A 20,065-nucleotide genomic window follows, 5' to 3' on the forward strand; every position below is an offset into this window, starting at 1 on the left:
GGGATCAGATCGGGTGCAATTCCCAAACTGTGTCTCTGGTGTTGTCCCCTGTAGGGCTATGGGTCAGTGAGGGACGTCGTGTCTCATAGTGGGGCCGGCCGTATTTTCAAGATCCGTTTCTGTTCGTCTGTGCACTGCTTGCCCACTGCTTCTAACTGTGCACGTTTTCTTCGATGGGAATGCCCCTGAGTGTATGTTTTATTTGGCAAATTAGAAATTGCACTGAGGGCCTTCTTTGCGTAGCAACACGAGTGTTATCGGTGAAAACTGCAAACTCTAGTCCTGCTTTCAAAGAGCCCATTGAGTCCAAGACTCGATCAATAATGGAAAGTGCCCACTTTCTGGTGAACCCAGCTCCCCATCATTGTGACTGACTTACTCAGAGAGGACTGGGACCCAGAGCCCCTAAGAGCCACGCTCAGGAAGGCGTCGGGGTGCTCCTGGCCCTCCTCGCTATTCAAGTGCCTATTCTTGTGAAGGACCTTAAGAACATACCAGCCCTCCGTGGCTCCGGGTTTAACGCTGTTATGTTCCTGTACCAACATCCAGACGCAGATTAGCGATGCCCTCAGGAGAGCTGTTGTGAGGGAGCTCCACTCTGGGCATGCATGTGGATAATCCTGTCAATGTTTGAGACCTCTGGTCCCAAACCATCCATAGCAAGTGTAACAAACCCCCAATTTAAACTATCTGAAATAACACACATCTTAACTATCACACTACATGATACATGATACTACATTAGTAGAATGACTAGTACTGGGTGTTGCAACAGGCAAGTCCTGACATCTTTAGGGCTTAAACATTAAAAGTTATCTGCCAGAGGCTCTTCTGGGAAGACCTCCTCCATTAGTGACTCAGAAATCCCCTGGTTTCCAGTTTGTCACCATGCCCTCTGGAACACATGCCATCCAAGGTCCCTGCAGCAAGAGAAGAGCGAGCTCTGGTGGATCACGGAGCTTCTGTGCAAGGACCGGGCCCCGAAGTGGCTAATATTGCTCTGTCTCTATGTTACTTGACTAAGACATCGACCACATGAGCCCATCCGAACTACACAGGGTTCTGGCACCTGGTATTCTCCCATGACCCTGGGAAGAATGGAACTGCCCCATAGCGTTTCCAAGGCTGTAAATAGTTATGGAAGCAAATTGCCCCGTCTTTCTCCCGCAGAGCAGTTGGTGGGTGGACGCGAGCCACAGACCTTTCAGTCAGCAGCCAAGTACTTAACCCTGGTCCCACCAAGGCCCCTGTGATTGAGGGGTCATTTGTTGCTGTTAGTTGCTGTCAAGTCAGTTCTAACCCACAGTGACCTGATGCACAAGAGAACAAAACAGTGCTTGGCCCCCCATCGTCACCATCTCTGCCATGTTCGGCTCCTCCTCCGTACAGCCACTGTGTCGATCCATCTTGTTGAGGGCCCTCCTCTTTCTCGCTGGTCCTCCACGGTACCAAGCATGCTGTCCTCCAGGGACTGGCCTCTCCTGAAAACAAGTCCCACGTAGCTGAAGCGAGGTCTCGCATCTTCTGAAGGAAACGTCTTGGGTGCTTCTTCCAAGCGAGAGCTGTTTGTTCTTTCGGCAGTTGTCTTCAGCACCACAGTTCAAACACATCGATTCCTCGGTGGTCTTCCTTGTTCATTGTCCAGCCTTCACATGCAGGTGAAGTGCTTGAAAATACTCTGGCTGGGGTCCAGCACCCCAGGGGCCTTAAACTGACCTCCTTGCTCTTCAGCACGTGAAAGGGGTCTTGGGCAGCATATTTGCCCACTGCAACCCATCATTGATCTCTCGATTGCCATTGATTATGCATCTAAGAAAAATGCATAATTTACCTATAAGCAAAAGTACCCATTGTATAAGTGTGTAAAATTTGCTGAATTTTGACAAATACCACTCCTCTTGTAACTCAGAACCATGCCCCTTTCTGCAGTCCGGCGTCCCTCTCGATGGCCCCAGGGAACAGACCTGCATGGTGGCCACACTGCATCGCCTCAGTTCAAGGTACTCACGTCACAGAAAATCAAGTGCAGCAATGGGCTCATGCTCATGGTCTTACCCACTGCTCTTAGCCTGCTCACCCGCGATGGAATAATGACCTTGTAAACACACGCTTAGGGCACCACCTGGGCGGCAGTCTTTTGCAGGATTGGGACAGTGTTCTCCAGGAAGCTGTACGTGCTCTAAATCAGCACCCAGTGTGTGGTGCTGTTTCTCCAATAGCCACGATTCATGGGGGCAGGAACCAAGGGGTGGAAGTGGAAATGGCACCCCTCGCTGTTACTCCTCGTGACCCACTTGCCACATTTTTGCTTCTGTCCCAGGGACCTAAGCCCTTCATCTCTGAAGTCTTCGCTACAACGGGAGGAGCCCTCCGACCCAGAGACACAGCATTGATTCCATTAACTTGGAAGTTCAGAGTGCCTCTGGCCACTTGGGCTCCTTGTGCCTCTCGATCAGGGGCTAGCACACTTGTGAGATGGAAGAGCCGATCCTAACCCTTACAACAAGTTAAAATTTAAGAGTCAAAAACGTGTTTTTTACAAGTGAAATCACCATTATCTGACTAGTATCCTTTAAACGTTTCCAGTTTTACTTCGGAGTCACGTGTACATACTGAAAGAGCCGCTTGCGCCGACGCCCCCTGCTCTGGCTCAGCAGGCAGGAGGGCCGTGTCCTGCGTTGAGTGGTGTGATTGATCCTGATGACTCAGGGGAAATGAGATTGGAGGTAAAGAATCCTGTCCTTCCGTGTGACCACCCAATCTGTAGATGGCTAGGGAGGATGGTGGGACCCCAAAATCCATCTGCAGAGTGGTCAGATTGGGCCACTGGCAGACTCACTCTATCCCTGTGAGGGACTGGGACGGCTTTCTATCAGACAGAGAGGATTATAAACTTGATGATGGTAAGTCAACCCAACCGGAATTTGCTCCATGCTCAAATAGTTCTCGATTGTTCCAAGAAAGATAGTAGGTTCGCCAAGATTCAGAATCAGCTTGGCGGCAATGAGTTTGTCTTTTGGGTTTTAGAAACTCTGCTTTGCTTTTTTGGCTGGGTCTGCATCCTGCACCTGGCTCGGTGGACTTGGGTCAGTGACCTGGCATACTGCCTTCGAGTTCTGGGAGCCCCAGCGGCCTACCACCGGACCTCAGACCCATTCACCTCTCCAAGCACAAGCCTGACCGGCTGCCCTTAGATTCTCCCCCTCTGCGGCCTGTGGTGTTTCTGCCAAATCTGGCCTCAGGACCCCCAAAGCTACCAGAGTAAGAGGCCTTCCGCTTAACAGACTTGAAACCGGAATGGACTTAGCCCCTTGTACAGCTGTGTGTCATTTTCCTGATACAAACCTCTCTCTTTAGATAAGCATCCTGGGTTTGCAGTGGTGCTCAATCTTCCTAATGCCGCGACCCTTTCATACAGTTACTCATGTTGTGGTGACCCAAACCACAAAATGATTTCCGTTGCTACTTCCTAACTGTAATTTTGCTACTGTTATGAATCAGGCAACCCCTGTGAAAGGGTCATTCAACCCCCAAAGTGGTTGCGACCCCCAGGTTGAGAACCGCTGCTCTAGAGGATCCAGCCTAACAAAAGGTAGTAGCCCTGTTTTAATATGGATGCCTAGGGTTTTTTCGGTTTGTTTGTTTTTAATGACTCCTTTCCCCGTTGTCATCTTGGTAAACAGTCAATTGGCCATATGTGAGAGCGACTGCTGCAGGGCGCCCTGGTCTCATCCGTTTATCTGAATGTCTGCCTTCACAATAATACCACACTGCCTTGGTTCCGGTAACTTTCTAATAAGCAGAGTCCAAGCGAGCCCTTCCCAGGTGATCTGTAGCCGATGCACAAATGTCTATGCCACCAGACAGGCAATCTGCACGAGTGGAAATGGCCATGTCTAAGCAGCGTTACTTTATTTGTACTAAAACCAAAAGAGCAAAGGTGCCCACGTTTTCATTTATGAAGGTCGTTTTAGACCATGTTCCCTCCCCATAGAGCTCTGGTGCTTCCGATGATGTGTGTTTCTCAGGTGCGCAACATGGCGTCTTCTCAACCCGGGCTCTTTGCGTGTTAGATGCGTAGGGACCTTCCTCGTTTCCACGCATAACAGTGTTCCCTTCTGGTTTTCATGAAACGCCTGACCCTTTTCGTCTCTTTGAGGTTTTCACTCTGGAGCGAGGAATATTTCCACTGGCAGCACCAACTAGGAACGAATGGTGACCCAGCGCGGCATTGGACTGTGCGGAGGATTGTGGCCAACAGGGGAGAGATGGGATTGTGAGAGGGAGCTGGCCTCTTGGGAGCATTATTGCTGTGATAGAAGGCTGACATTCATCTGCCATAGTTGCAGAGGGCCAGAGATCTGGATTTGTATGTGAAATCTGGATTTTTGCACGTCTCAAGTTTAAACAACAAATCTGTGCAGGACAAACCAGACTATGTGTGGGGGCACATCTCCAGCACGTGCCCTCAGGTAAATAAGAGCATAAAAACAGGAGTGTCTGTCAGACACCCCGCTAGGGAATGCGACTGCATCTTAGTGACCCGGGTGGGTAGGGTTGAAACGCTCGCCCTAGGCACTGTTGAAATGGGTCTTTCTCTTTTTTTAATGATTGACTTTATTTTTAGAACAGGTTTGGGAGTCACACAAAAAATTGAAAGCTAGCAGAGAATTCTAATCTAGAGCTAGTGTAGACAATGCCCCCTGCCCAGTCTCTGTGCTGTTAACATTTTAGACTCATATGATAGCATGTTTTATAATGAATGAGCCAGCATTGTTAAGGGAAGTCTAGGTGTCAGTCAGATTTCTTTAGTTTTCCAAATTCCCCTTTCCTGTCACGGGATTCCATCCCGAACACCACGTTACATCCAGTCCTCTGTTTCCATGGGCTGCTCCTGGCTTTCAGTGGCTCCGACTTTCCAGGCATGAGGCTATTGTGTCCGGTGCATTGTGGGATGCCACTCCAACAGAACTTGTCCGGTGTGGGCGGTCTCATGATTGGATGGTAGCCATGGGCTCTGGGCAGGAAGGCCCAGAGGGCCGAGCCATTTCCGGCACATCGCTCAGGGTAGGCGCCATCACCAGTCTTCCTTTTGCTCTCCAGTGCTTCTGCTCTGGCCATTGGGAGTTCTTCTGACTGGTTGGTGGCGCTTTGATACGTAGGTTTGTTTTGTTGTTGTTTTTAATGTTATTTTTCCTCCTTTAATAAAAAAACTCCTTATTTTCCCACATTACAAGATGCTCCAGGCTCAGCTTGTATGTTTCCTCCCCCAGTTAGAAAACCGTCCGTTTCTCCAAGGAGTCCTGGCCCCTTGACTGGAGAACGTGCAGAGAGGCCCACTGCGGTCAAGGGCACTCTCCTCACATTGTAGGATGGGGAGCCACTGTCGGCTGATAATGTGCACCAGGATCCCCTGGCGGGGGGCAGCGTGTACTGAAAATCTCCCCTTAGACCCTCATTCCCCCTTTCTTGAAAAGGAAATTACAGTGTCTGAGGGTTGAGGAGTTAAGCTCCCCCTCCTTGAGATGAAGATGAATTTACATAAATTATTTGGGAGATTTGTCTATTCTTCCCATTTATTTAATCATTTGTTTTCTGTCAATAAGGATTCATGGGTAACTATTTTATACTCTGTGCTGTAATTCAGTACTACGGAACTTCATTAATTCAGTTGCTCTGTGTTCCAACATTGCCCACTGGGGGCTCCTTGAATGATTTCTTTGCCCTGCATACAGGTGTGGCCTTGCTCCTAGCAGCTCTCGCCTGAAAAAACAAGGAAATACATGTGTGCATACAAACCTGCATGTCCACAGATCTAGAAAGCTATGAATAGACACATAGTATATACATGGATCTATGTAGTTTCCCATGTAAAGCCCTCTGTACTTAGATTTAGGGGCCCTGGTGACATCGTGGTTGTGCATTGGGCTACAATCCGAAAGGTCAGCTGTTTGAAACCACCAGCCCGACTGGGCTTTCTCTTCCTGTAGTTGGGATCTCAGCATCTCCCTGGGGCAGCTCCACCCTGTCGTGCCCTGTCCTGCAGGGTCGTTGTGAGTGGGCATCAAGCTGATGGCAGCGAGTTTGTCCTTCTGGCTTGGTACCTGCATCAAGCTACATGAAAGGTCAGCCTGTTGTCTTCAACTCAGCCATTAATTACCACGCGGATCCGTCTAGCCTCCTCTGGCTGCTCCGTAAAGTTCCACCCCCCAGAATCGAGATGCCAGGTCACCTCTACCATCAGAAATGGATCTTGTCACCTAAGGATGCAGAGGGAAGGCCAGGGACTGTTTCCGGGAGCCCTATAGCCCGTCCTTTCTTCCCGGAAGGGTTTTGATCTTCTGCAGCTCCCAGTCCTGAGATCGGGCCAGTGTCCATCACATGCTCTCCCGCAGCACCATCTCCTCCCCTCAGGATTCGTAACCAGACCGGAAATTCAGTAGTTTAGCAGCAATTAGCCACATCGTTGTCAGAAAGCTACAAAGACCTTGGTTGTGTGAGGTCGGCTTTTTTTTTATTTTTTTTAGTTTATTTATTTATTAATAGTTTTATTAGGGCCTCATACAACTCTTATCACAATCCATACATACATCAATTGTGTAAAGCACATTTGTACATTCATTGCCCTCATCATTCTCAAAACATTTGCTCTCCACTTAAGCCCCTGGCATCACAGCCGCAGACCCAGCAAGGGCTTCGAAGACCATGGAAATGTTCATTATCTTAGCATTCCATCTTCCCATGAACTCTTTGAAACCCCTCCGTGGACATTAAGCCAAACCAGGTGTCCTTGCGGCAATGCCCCTTCACGGTGTCCCTGTGAAGGTCACAGTGGAATCGCCCTCCTGGGGGTTTTCAGGCCGTTTTTTCTGAGGGGCCCCTGGGTGGATTTGAACTGCCAGCTTTTCTTTCAAGAGCCACGCACTTACTGATTTGCCCCGCCCAAGGCCTCCATTAACTGGTCAATACAGGAAGGGTGGAAGTAATGGTAGCATGGCCTTTCTCTCCAATGGCATAGATGCACCTTGACTATAACGTGAAGAATATTCACATTGTTTCTAGATGTGGAAATGGTAACTTTTGGAGATCAAAATGAGATGAAAACACACTTGAGAGTCAGAGGCCACCGGTGTGCCCTGGGAACGAGTGGCAGTGAGCTGAGTGACCGTGTAAGCAGATAGATGGTTAAGTCAGTAAGAGGCAGGTGCAGGAGAAAGGGAAGATTAATTTTCAAGTTTCTCCCAAAGAGAAGGCACAGAGGGGTTAGGGTCCATGAACAGAGCTTCCGTGCTAGGAAATATCAGATCGTGTTTATCAACAGTGAATTTGGAAGGAAGGACCCTCAACTCCAGACCACTCTGCTCCCTCTGTGTCCTTTCATCATTTGCATTACACGTTTCTTTATTGTCCAATAATTATTTTCAAATATTTTATTTGCATATACTACAGATATCATATGATGTCATCATTTAATCACATTATGATGATTTGTGCAATTGTCACCACAATCAATTTCAGAATCTTTTCTGCTGTGAGTGTGCTAGGTCTTACTGGATCTTAGGTATGTTGTTGTTTATCGCTGATGTTATTTTTTCCAATCGTGTGATAAAACTGCTCATACGTAACATGCTGTGAAGGCTATGGAGTAGCACGTGCTTCATTGTGGCTCCATTTCGGGAAGTTGCCAGTAGCACCAAGTTTCAGAAGATTAAGAACGTGATTCATTTCTCTTTGGGGAAAAAACAAAACAAGATTTCAACTAGCGGCATGTCCTCAAGGAAGCGAAAGGCACTTGTGTACCTTCTGTTTCGCTCTAAGGGCATGATGACAGTCCACCCAGAGGCGAGGTGCTGAAGCGTGCTTGTCCCTGTCGCTGGCTGCTAGCCCTCTCCCTAGGAGGGCCCAAAGGACACAGCTGAAAGCTACACACGGAGCTGGTGAAGGAAATGGAGCGGGTGCTGCTGAGGGTCAGCAAGCCCAGGCAGCGCAGTAGCTGCTCGCCTTCCCTTGCAGGTTGAAGAACCCTGAAGATAAGATGCCCGGCACCATCTACACTAGGGGAACTGAAAGGGCACAGGGCTGTGGGCATTTACCAAATGCATCCGGTATGGTTTCTGTAGCCACTCCAAACCAAGCTCACTGCCATCAATGCTGACATATTGAGACCCTGTAGCACAGGGTAGAACTGTCCCTGTGGGGTCTGGGACTGTCACTGTTGACAGGAGTAGAAAGCCTCTTCTTTCTCCCGAGGAGCAGTTGGTGGTTTCTAACTGCTGACCTTGTGGTTAGCAGGCCAGTGCACAGCCAGTAGTACGTCACCAGGACTCTGGGGGCCACTGGGTCTGGGGCCATTACTCTGGTGGTGCATTTGGATGGGACCTCAGCCCTATTCGTTTATGTGGAGGTGTCAGTGATGGAGCAGGAGGAATAAAAGAATCTGAATTTGGCATTGACTAAATAGGAAGAGTGGCAGCAGACCTGTTTGCAATATTGTAATCGTTATGTTAATATCTGGAGCTTTGCCCCGCTGTTTTGCACTAGAACTCTCTCACCAGGCTCCGGAGGCTGAGCCAGCACTGTACAGACAACTTGGGGCTAGTGTTCTTAAATACACCCAGTCCTGACTTACCACGGGACTCCACTCTGACAACTCTGAAGCAGGTTGGTTCCCATATAAGTCAAATACTTTTTTTTTTAACTTTTCCATTTATTATTGCCTCTTATGGTCCAGATCTTTACAGATCTAATCCTTATTTGTCTCTGGTGGTTGCTGTGAGAAGGATAACATCAGCCAAGCACGTGCTGCCACACTCTGCATTACACATTGCTCATGGTAAGATGTACCAAAAAGTACTCAAAAACCAGATCATTGTGAGTGCAGTTCGTGCTACTCAGCTAGGCCTAAGTTGGGGACGACCTGTCCTGAGCATATGCTTAGCTGTGTGCAAGTGCTCTTACTTTTAATAGCTACAGTCGTCCTTAGGTTTTCTCCCCTTCTCAGAAAAGCAGGTAGCTGCCAAGAAGCCCTTAAAGATTGAGTGGAAAGGACACAGAACAAAGCCTAGCTCCCAGGAGCGAGAGGAGGAAGTTCCGTAAATAGCTGTGCTATTTTCCTTTGAAATGTCTGACATACCCTGTATAGTACAGCAGCGTGTTCTGAGGGGCGTTGGGTCTAATTCTGTGATGAATCGGTCCAAGTGGGACCTCGGCTCACGTGTGGCAAGAGCAGCTGGCTCTTTGAGAATCGTTACAGTATTTAATTGAGAGGCTTTTTGTATAGTATACTTGGAAATATAATCCTTCCCATATCCCCTGATTCAAAGACTCAGCACCTCACCTCTGAACACCCAGCTCCCCTGGGGAAGAAATCTAATGCGAATAAATACTTGCTCTGCGCTGGTCTCAGAAACCTGGAGTGTGCCAAGTGCAATTGTTGGTGGCTCTGTGGTCGGATTCCTTCTTTCCAGGCAGCCAAGCACCCGTGCTCAGTCACCACCTGTCTGGTCAGTGGAGGCTTGCATGGAGCTTCTAGAGCAGTGGTTCTCAACCTTCCTAATGCCACGACCCTTTCATACAGTTCCTCGTGGTGGTGACCCCCCAACCATAACATCATTTTCTTTTTTTATTTTATTTTATTTTTTTATTATTATTATTATTATTTTTTAACATTTTATTAGGGGCTCATACAACTGTTATCCCAATCCATACACACATCAATTGTGTAAAGCGCATTTGTACATCGTTTCTCAAAACATTTTCTCTCCATTTAAACCCCCGACATTAGGTCCTCATTTTTCCCCTCCCTCCCCGCTCCCCCCTCCCGCATGAGCCCTTGATAGTTTATAAATTGGTATTTTGTCATATCTTGCCCTGTCCGACATCTCCCCTCACCCACTTTTCGGTTGTCTGTCTCCCAGGGAGGAGGTCACACACAGTTCCATGTAATCGGTTCCCTCTTTCCTACCCATTCTCCCCCCACCCTCCCTGTTTTGCCACTCACACTACTGGTCCTACAGGGCTCATCCGTCCTGGATTCCCTGTATTTTCAGTTCCCATCCGTACCAGTGTACCTCCTCTGGTCTAGCCAGTCTTGCAAGATAGAATTCGAGTCATGGTAGTGGGAGCGGGGAGGAAACCTTTAGGAACTAGAGGAAGACTGTATTTCTCATCATTGCTACATCGCACCCTGACTGGCTCATCTCCTCCCCGAGACCCCTCTGCAAGGGGATCTCCAGTGGCCTGCTAATGGCCATAACATCATTTTCGTTGGTACTTCTTAACTGTCATTTTGCTACTGTGATGAATCGGGCGACCCCCAAAGGGGTCTCGACCCACAGGTTGAGAACTGCTGATCTAGACTGAGAGGAACTAGGAAGAAAGGCTTGGAGGTCTTCTTCTGAAAAATCAGTCCATGAAAGCCCGTGATCACAGCCGTCTGAGCCTGCAGTGCATGGGGTGGCCAAGAGGCAGGGGGTGGCTTGATGGCAGCTACTACAATAGAGACGACAAGAGAAACCCGCCTTCGCTAGCATGGAAAATGCTCAGAAACGTGCAGGGTTTCCATGCTGATCCCACTACCGACTTCATCCTGTGGGTAAAAGTCCACATGGCCAGTTTACAGCTTCAGCGGAAAATCAACCTCAAACATGCTTTGTTGTTAGTTGCCTTTCAGTCGGCCCCAGCACTCTACTGCTCTGGGCCCAGTGGGACAACATGGGCCATTCCTGGTCCATCCATCCCCCGGACCAGTTGTAGATCAGACCATCATGGTCCCTGTGGCTTTTACTGCTGTTGCCAAAAGTAGAGTGCCAGACCTTTCTTCCTGGTCACCTTAATCTGGAAGGTCTGCTAAACCCTATTGTTGTATTCTAAATTCTAGCAACATACCAGCCAACACTCACGTTTGAGAATTCTACCAGGGAATCACCAATGGCCAGTATTAGTTGCATTAGCCAGAACTGACTCCATGGCCCTGAGTTTGTTTGCTTATTTGCTTGTCTTGTGTCTGCCAGTTGAATTTAATTTTTCCACTCCTTGTCTCAGTTTAGGCCTTTTATTCTCTCTAGAGGAGTTTTCTCTCTTCTGTCCTTAGAACCTTTTTGCCTTCTTTATCGACTGACATCCCCTTTGACCGTGCGCTCTTTGAGCGAGCACCTAGCCATGCACCTTTGCTCAGAGAAAATGCAGACTGGTGGCTCATCACACTTGGCCCTGGTTACATTACGACCTGGAGTGTGAATGCCTCTCAAGAATGATGTAACACCTGCTGAATGTAGGGCACCCCAGCTGAGAGGCTACTGCTGCTGGTCGTCGCCACTGAATTGATTCTGATTTGTGGCCGGCGATGCCAGCCTGCACTTTATGAGCCAGCCGGTGGTGGCCCCAGTGTGGCATGCATCCGCCCAAAGAAGGATGCCTTTTCCTGGTTCACACAAAGGTGCCTTGTGGGCTGACTAGCTGTGGTGGTCTGAAAGAAAGGACACCGGGTAGTAACTGCCCCTAAAAAATGCTACTGGATATTAATAAGCTTTCTTGTAACCTGCCTTTGTCCTTAAAGTCAGCAGAGGGATGTGTTTAACCAGGTTTCCACTGCCTCCCCGAGGGTGGGCCATAAGAAGACCCACTCTGAATGCCCAGGTGAGGCGCCGTCCTCTCCAGTGTGGCCCAGTTGCCTTTGACAAGCAGGTGAATTCCAAGTGCATTTGTCTTTCTGTCTCTCGGAAGATGCCGGGGCCTGTGCGGTAGCTGGACCCTGTGATTATTGTCCCCAGACAAGAGCTGGGTGTCCCTCGGACAATGGAAAAGTCAGGAGACTCCCCTGGCCTGTGAGGGACGGTTTCATCCTGAGTAATAAAGTTTCCTAAGGTGGGGGGGAACGGCTGGCACCAGAAACCACACAGCTTGTTTGGGAAACCCAGCTTTGAAACAAATAAAAGTGATTGGATGGAGTTTAGCTTCAAAACGTGCTAGCCAGGCACGGGCACTCCCTGATTCCTCTGAAGCCGCGGGCTGAACTTGCGAGACGGCAGGCGCTACCCCCGCGGGGTGGGGCCGAGCAGCCAAGCAGCAGACTGGGGCAGTGACCTGCCAGTGTTCGTGTGCCACTGTGGGAAACCAATGACACCGCACACACGTCTATGTGGCTCACCCTCCTTTGCTGGCCCTCAGGAAGCCTAACACCTGTCTCCTTCCTCTTGCAGATGCGAACCACGCACAAAGTGTCGGTCTGGCCCGTGGGCCTGGTTGGCGGGCGCCGCTATGAACGACCGCTGGTGGAGGACGGCCGAGTTGTGGGCTGGTACACTGGCTGGAGAGCAGACCGCCCGTTTGCCATCGACATGGCAGGTGAGTGTGGACGGTGACCTTGGTGGCTACCAGAATGTCTTCGACCGGTTCATTTTGTCATCACACACTACGAAGGAGGCTTTAGAAGCTTCCAGATGACACACCCCAATCAGCCGGCGACAGATTTCACTAAATCGTCACAACACCCTCAGGTTAACCCAAGTGGAAACTGACCTCGAGGGTGATTAGAAAATGCTTCTCCCGCGCATGTTTGCCACCGAGCCAGCCAGCCACTCCACTTACCTACTAAATGAGTACGGGCCAGGTACGAAGCTGGGCACTCGGGATTCAAAGAGTGAAACATATACCTGTCCCCTGCCCCACCATTGACTGGTACCTCTCTCTAGAAGACCAATATGTTAAAATATGCCACGTTTATTGATAACCCACCATTTATCGATAAGGTTTAATATGTAAAATTAATAGGCTCATCACTTTAATGCATATTGATACCTTGAGCAGTTAAAATGTCAAGTGGGGTTGCTGGCATTTCAAGCATGCACGAGCCGGCTCTGAATATAAGGGCTTTAAAGCTTCTCTTCTCCCCGTGCCCCTGGCTTGCAGGAGACGTGCAGAACACCTCACATTCTCAACTGCGCCTTCCTCCGAAAGGGGCTCCTTTTCTGTGGGGGATAGAAAATGATGACCAATAACTGTGGAAGGATGTCCTTTGAAACATGAGGCTTGTAGGGGGTGGGGGGATGACTCACGGACATCATAACCTAGAAGATGAAGGCATAAAGGCTTCAAAATTGATCTCATCAATCTTCCCCGGGGAAGCCCAGCTCTGTCTGTCTGTCAGCCTGTGCTGGGCCAATCTTTGGTGTGTATTTCCTGACTGTAGTCCAAACCTCCAGGCTCAGAATTCTGATGGGGTAAAGGCTGCCTTCTGCGCTGAGCTCAGCACTTTTTCTGACAGTCCAATACGTTTAAGGGGGCAAGATGATGAAGCCTGCTCGGAGTCAGCTCTTGGGGGAAGCCCGTGTCGTGGGGCTGTGGCAGGCCTGTCGCTCAGCATCCAGGGGGAAGGCAAAGCAAGCCAGGGAATCTTATTCAACATCGAACAGTGGGTCCCCAGGGGGACACGCTCCATCTCTTATTCGTCTCCTCCTTGTGGCTCCCGGATGCCTGCCCTCTTCTTACTGCAACCTTTTGGCATTCGTTTCTTAGAGCCCCAGGTGAGATGGGGTAGCAAGCAAGACCGTCCAGACGTGTGACTTGGGGTGAAAAGCGCGGAGGACCATAGGGCAAGCCCTTTCCCGTCTGTGACTTCATTTCCTCGGGTAAATGAGGCACTGCATGAGGTGACGCAGAGGTCGTCAGTGTAGACTTGCTTTTCCTAGCTTCCCACCCCTCGGGAAGCTCAAAGGAAAGCCCAGGTGTCCAGACTAGCACCGAGGATGTCACTGCTCAAGCAGCCTTGTTTCCAGTGCAGCGAGTTTGACCCACGAGGGGCTGGGAGGGCCTCTTCTGGCAGGACAGTGATTATAGTTGGTGTGGAAATGAGTGCCTGAGTGGGGTGGTCACGGAGGCATGAGTTAGGATGGGATGGGTGGGATGACTTCTTGGGCCCCTTCTAATACTAAAGTTGTATGGTTTTTGAAAAGCTCTGATTTTAAGGATCAGTTATAGGCTGTCCCCCCTATTTGTAATTCTGTTTCTGTTGACTTTTAGCTTCTCTATATAAGTTGTGAGGCCCGGTGGCACAGTAGTTGGGCTGCTAACTGCAAAGTCAACAGTTCAAAACCACCAAGCCCCTCTGTGGGAGAAAGATGAGGCTTTTTACTCTGTAAAGAGCTAGTCTCAGAAATTCACAGGTGTAGTTCTACTCTGTCCTATAGGGTCACTAAGCGCCGGCATCAACTCGATGGCAGTGAGTTTGGGATATATATATAATGTCTGTGTGTGTGTGTGTGTGTGTGTAGTGGCTTATCACTGTAATATCAGCCAGTTGTAGTTTCTAGTCTCTGGAGGCTTAAGGCCCCTTTAGGAGAATGAAACAGATCCGTGTATGTCCTAGAAGAGAATGTTGGGGGAAGCAGGGTGGCCCGTGCGGTGTGCAGCAGGAAGGCCAGGAGACAGCTCGGTTGCAGCTGCCCTACATGAGATGGAAAGATAGAGGGTGGTGATTTCAAGGGATTGGAGATCCCCCGCCCCCCACTTCAAGGTCAGAATAAAAGGTGAAATCTTGAGAGAGAGGAGCTGAGGGCTGAAAGGAGAGGGAATGAGGGGCAATCAGGACTTCAGATGCTCACTTCAGGCAGGGGAGCCTCACCGCCACCCCCAGATGCAGCGGAGAAAGCGAAGTAATGGAGCCAAGAAATGGAAACCAATGTGCATCGTTGGAGGGCAGGCCCTCTACCAAATGTCAGTCGAGAGGGAGGCGAGGGGAGTAACGGGTGACTTAGTTCCTCTGGACAGAGGGCCTGGGCAGGTCCTAGCCCCATTCCGTGTGTGCCTGACAGTGAAGAATGGGCACAGTGAGCACAGAACCGGCAATAGTGGAGGTAGAGATGGACTGTCTGCATTTTCATTTCAAGAGAAAACACAGCTGCTGTGGGGACAGGTCTGGGAATGGAGAGGCACCTTAATTTGAGGCCCAGGTCAGAGTGAGTGAGTGAAGTTCAGGGCAGGGTATGTTCTGGAACAACAAAGTGTGTGTGTGTGTACACATACGTGTACTGATTGCCGGGTGGGAAGTTTCCACTGTGTGGATCCTTTCGTTCTGAAATATCTTGAGTACAGAGGTGATGGGACAAGTGTGACTGGAAGGTGAAGTGTGGCAGGTGCAGAGGGACGTGAGGAGAGGCTGAGGCCTGGGCAGCCCCCTGGGGGCTGGGTCATGAAGCCTGTGGAGGGAAGGGGAGGTTTGAAAGGAGGCTTTAAATACAACCGCCATTAGGGGTTTATAAAATGTGAACAAGTCAGCAGAAATCTGAGATCTTTTTCACACCTTCTGTTGCTCTGTGGTCTGCTGTATGGCTATGTTCAGTTTGAGACTGGTGGATTTTAAGTGGTGTAATTGGTTGCCTTGTCTACTGAGCTGTCATTGTGCGCAGAAAATAAGGTAATCTTGGGTCATTGTAATATTCTTTTAGCCAGAACATCAGTTGTGTAGAAACAGGAATCTGCGAATAAGGAAAAACCTCACTGCCTGATGGCAAAGCCCGGAGGCTTGTCGCTTTTGGAGGGACATGAGCCTGGGCTTCTGCATCTACCCCTGCCCTCTCCAAACCCCACCCCACCCCAGGGCCCAGGGCCTCTTTCAAGAATGCAGTCTGGCTTCTTGTCAGCCCCTTGCTCACAGCCCTCCAGGGCGTCTTCGCTTGGGTTAACCACTCCTCCCCGTCTACCCCCAGCAGCCCTGCCTGGTCTACCTCTCATTCTCTGTAGCCACCTTCTTTTTCATTTCCTCCAACACACCCAACCCTTCGCCATGGCCCCTTCAGCAATTCCCGGAGGAAACTCCGCTGAGCTGTACCCGACTTGTCCTTGAGGTGCCAGCAAAAGGCGTACTTTCTCAGGGAAGCACTCTGCTGACACCCCAGATGAAGCCAGGACCCTTCCCCATCAAGCGGCTCTCTCTGAGGCCTCGAGCTTGGGCAAGGTGGAGTTCCTGACGGGACCAACAGTTCACAGGCTCAGTTGCTATTTGAAAGGTTGGAGGTTCAAGCCCCCCCGCCCCCAGTTGCCTCAGAAGAAAGACCTGGTGACCTACTTCTGAAAGGTGAGCCATTGAAAACCATAGTGTTCACACAGCTACTCTGACATACATGGGGTTGCCATAGGTGGAACTGACTCAACCACCAGCATTTCTGTAGAGGGATCGCCTCCCATCTCGACCTCCTGACTTCAACCTCAATGCCTAGTCCCACCAGCCCCAAACTGGAGGTGAGGCTGAGTAACTCCCTGCTCCAGGGTTTCCATCCTCTCTGCTGGCTTCCCGGGCACATCTTTCAGCTTCCACCATCCTCCTCCTCCTCCTCCTCAAGCCCAAGGATGACACTAGCGCAGGCAGGTGCTGCTCTCTTCCTGTGGCTTCTCTGCAGGGACATGGGCATCAAACAGGGCCTTCCTTCTCCGTCATGATATTGGTCACCAAGGAATCTGCCCAGGCAGATTGACATGGTAACCCCTTTCTTGGTAGTGTTGGCATAAACTCAGTCAGATTGCCGCCAGTGCCAATGAGCAGTCAAAATTAACGAGGTTTTACTCTGCTTAATGAGCACAAGCCCTACAGGACAATGGGAAGAATGACCTTCTTGCCATTTGGAGACATTTAAGATGTAAGTGTGCCATTTGCAGTGCGTGCCTGCTTTGCACGCAAAAGTTACTGGTTGTCCTGAGCTGGGTGGCTTGATGTGCCCTACAGTCCCCATTAGGGCAGGGTCTGGAGACCCGCGTGGGACTGTCCATAGGCTGGGGCAGTGGACTCCCATGGGAGTGATGTGTGTCTTCTGGAAGCTCTCTGCAGCTGCAAGGGAGCGGGGGTCACATCTTGACTGCTTGCGGAGCTGTCTGGGTGGTAGTGGGCTGTAGGGTAGGCACAAGCCTGCTGTTCATTGCTGCCGTTTCCAGGGTGAGGTGCATACCGAGGGCTTACCGGCATTCCGCCGGCCTTAACAGCACACTTGAATGGGGGCCACACAGACTGTGGCCATGGCTCCCTCTGGGGCAGGTGGGTTGGGTGGGGGTGAGACATAGGTGGTGGGGCAGCTAGTGGTGGCTGGTAGGGATGGAAATGGAGCTCGTTGGTAGTGGGAGGAGTCCACAAAGATGAAGGGAGAAGCAGGCTCTATCCCCACTGCAGCTCTGCATTTGCACATCGGAATCATAATGCATTCCTTCGGAATGGTCCCCGAGCTCTCTCTGCCTTCTGACGGAACCCTCACTGGGCTGAGTCCCTGGTGAGCTGACCCTACTCCGACCAGACCCGCTTCAACAAGAGGGCACTGAAGCTCGCCCGGGCTTGGTGACTCTGTGAGGTTGCAGTGATCGATGAAGCAGCAGGTCCGACTGTCTCCACTGAGGGCCCTGCCATTGTCATCTAGTGTTGCTCTCACAGAAATACCACAGGGAGGCGCTTTTCCCCTCACAGTTAAGAGGCAGAAAGGCCAAGTTCAGGGGGCCAGCACTAGGAGGTGGCTTTCCTGGTCTGTCTCTTTTGAGTCTGTCTCCTGGGTGATCTTCACGTGGTTTCCCATCTCTCTTCCCCCACCTCTCTACGACACACCCTGCACTGACACGGTCTCAATTAAAAACTCAGTGCCAGAGTACAACTGCCCCCATGGGTTTCCGAGATGGTAACTATTTACAGTAGGAAGCTCCATCTTTTTCCAGCAGAGCGGCTTGTGGTTTTGAACTGCTGACCGTGCGAGTACAGCCCAACATGTAACCACTATGGGACCAGGGCTCCTAACAGAGCCCCTCATTGATACCATCAAGAAAATTAATTCCCCTACGGGATTATTATAACCACAGGTATCCCACTGCCATTAAGATGACTCCAACTCAGAGACCCTGTATAGGTTTTAAAAGCGGTCAATTTTATATGGGAGCAGATGGCTTCTTTCTCCTTTGGAGCCACTGGTGGATTTGAACCACAGACCTTGCAGTAAGCAAGCCAATGCTTTTGCAACTCTCCTGGATCACACCAGTGTCCTCCTCCCCGCCAGAGGGCAGTATCTCCCACTTTGGGAAACACTGGTTTAAGATAGGCGAGGCTATTGTGTTGTTTGACTGATGGCTGTGCTGCGTTGGTCAGATTGGTTGACGCAGGCAGGTGTAGGGTCAGTGGGCCTCTGACCCCCAGACCCCACTCAGGCAGATGCAGGCAGTACAATCTGAAGGTAGCATGCTGGTGAAAGTGCGACAAGGGCTCCGTGCTAGGCCGCTAACAACAGTTGCTGTAAAGTTGATCCCAACTCATGCCAACTGCATGGGTGTCAGAGCAGAACTGGGCTCCCTAGGGTTTCTCCTGAGGTACTACTGGCCACAGGATGGGCTCTCTCCTGGCTGGTAGGCCTGTGCGCGGTCACTCGATGTAACTGGCGTAGTGTGCAGGATGGCACGTTGAGACACACACTGGCCTTTGCTTAGATAAAATACCCCCAGATGAGAGTGATTGACAAAAGGGGGAGCGGGGAAATCATTAGAAGAATTACTTAAACCTCTATGTGCTTATTTTTTGCTTTTCCAGCTTCGTGTAAACGAACGAACCATGACAAAAAGGCACTTGGTTTTCATGAGAAAATAGTACAGGTAGCATTAGACAGGCAAGGGGATCGGTGAGTGGCAAGTTTCGGCTTTCCCTGGAGGCAGGCAGTCTGCTCGGCACTGCAGCTGGCAGTGCCCTTTGTGCGCAGGACTGAAGACAATCGGGACATTTGTGCTCCTCTCTGCTTACTAGGACGGATACACTCGTCCACTTAGCCAACTTTGTAAAAGGACCGGCTTTTAATTCTGCGGTGACTTGGGATCTCTATACCACTGCCGTCTGTGCTCCCAGGATTACCCCTCCCCTTTACTTCAGCTTCCGTTTTACCTTTTTCTAGTTGGCAAAGGTGAGGACTTAAGTCACTGAATTGAGACTGCTCTCCTTTTGAATAAAAGTATTTACTCCTTAAAATTTTTTTCCCATCTAAGCACTAGTGTTTTCTCCCCTTTGGCAGTTTCAAGGTTCAGGATAAATGTGGCAAATTCACCCCAAAACTCATTTTGAAGTCTGACCATGTAAATTTCTTTGTACAGTTACTTGGTTTTGTGAATTGGGGAAAATACATTTTACTGTGATTTGGGCGAGGGCTTACAGTGTAAAGTGGTGTCCCATTCAGCAGCTGATACACATTGTTGCATTAGCATTAGGTGCTAATCTCTACCGTGCAGTTGTTCTCTTCCCCGAGCGCCCCCTTTCCTGCCGTCTGGACTTGGTTTCTGGGTGAATGGCGCCCTTGGGCCTGCCCTGCCCGGCGAGCACGTTCTCAAGGGCTCAGTACAACTGTGGATGCAGCTCGCACATTCCGAGGTCTTTTCATTTTTTCAGTAAAATGGCTTTCTCGTTTCCTTTTTCTCCCCCTGCTTTGATCCATGTTTTATTTAGAAAAAATTGGTTTAGTCTCCAAATACTTGGGGCTTTCCCAAATTTCATTGTATTATTGATACCATTGGGACCAGAGAACATATTTTGGTACAACTTGAATCCTTTGTCATTTGTAGATACTTGTTTTATGCCCCCCCCCCTCCATGATATGTCCACGTAAATATTTCATGTGTGCTTGAAACGATGGTGCATTCTGCTGTTGCTGGGTGCCGCCTGTTGGGGATGTCGCTACACTGGGGCACAGTGTGGGGCGAGGCTTTCCGTTTTGCAACGTTTTCAACCAAATTTCTTCAAGTCTCTCGTGATTCCCCACATCTGTTTCCAGGTCGCTCTCACTCTTGTGTTGACCGTTTTGTAACCCACCGTCGCATGTCCCGCGTCTCCTGTGGCTGTGTAATATCTGACTATCTGTAATATCCGAGCTGGTGCCCCATCAGTGAGTCAGGCTGCTCCCTGCAAGCCATTAGTCTGAAGCAACCAGCCGCTCTGCGGGAGAAAGGGGGAGGGGGTGCTTTCCCCTCCCGTAGAGCTCAGACACTCAGAGGCCGAGTTCTGCCCTGGCGGACAGGGTGGCTCGGAGTCCAGATGGACTCCATGGCAGTGAGCAATCCGCTGCTAATT

The 20,065-nt window shown here is 50.1% G+C and overlaps 1 protein-coding gene across 1 annotated transcript in view; it reads left to right on the forward strand.

Moving 5' to 3' along the window:
• The window catches only part of B3GAT2 (beta-1,3-glucuronyltransferase 2), a 51,371-nt gene that overhangs the window by 21,636 nt on the left and 9,670 nt on the right, over positions 1–20,065 (forward strand). Inside the window, exon 2 of the mRNA XM_004696316.4 lies at positions 12,201–12,345. Coding sequence (XP_004696373.1) covers positions 12,201–12,345 — 145 coding nt within the window. The remainder of the gene's footprint in view (positions 1–12,200; positions 12,346–20,065) is intronic.

Source organism: Echinops telfairi, unplaced genomic scaffold (genome assembly GCF_000313985.2).
Source record: "Echinops telfairi isolate 266 unplaced genomic scaffold, ASM31398v2 ScPeMD7_3533;HRSCAF=4204_0, whole genome shotgun sequence".
In the NCBI taxonomy this organism is placed as follows: Eukaryota; Metazoa; Chordata; class Mammalia; order Afrosoricida; family Tenrecidae; genus Echinops; species Echinops telfairi.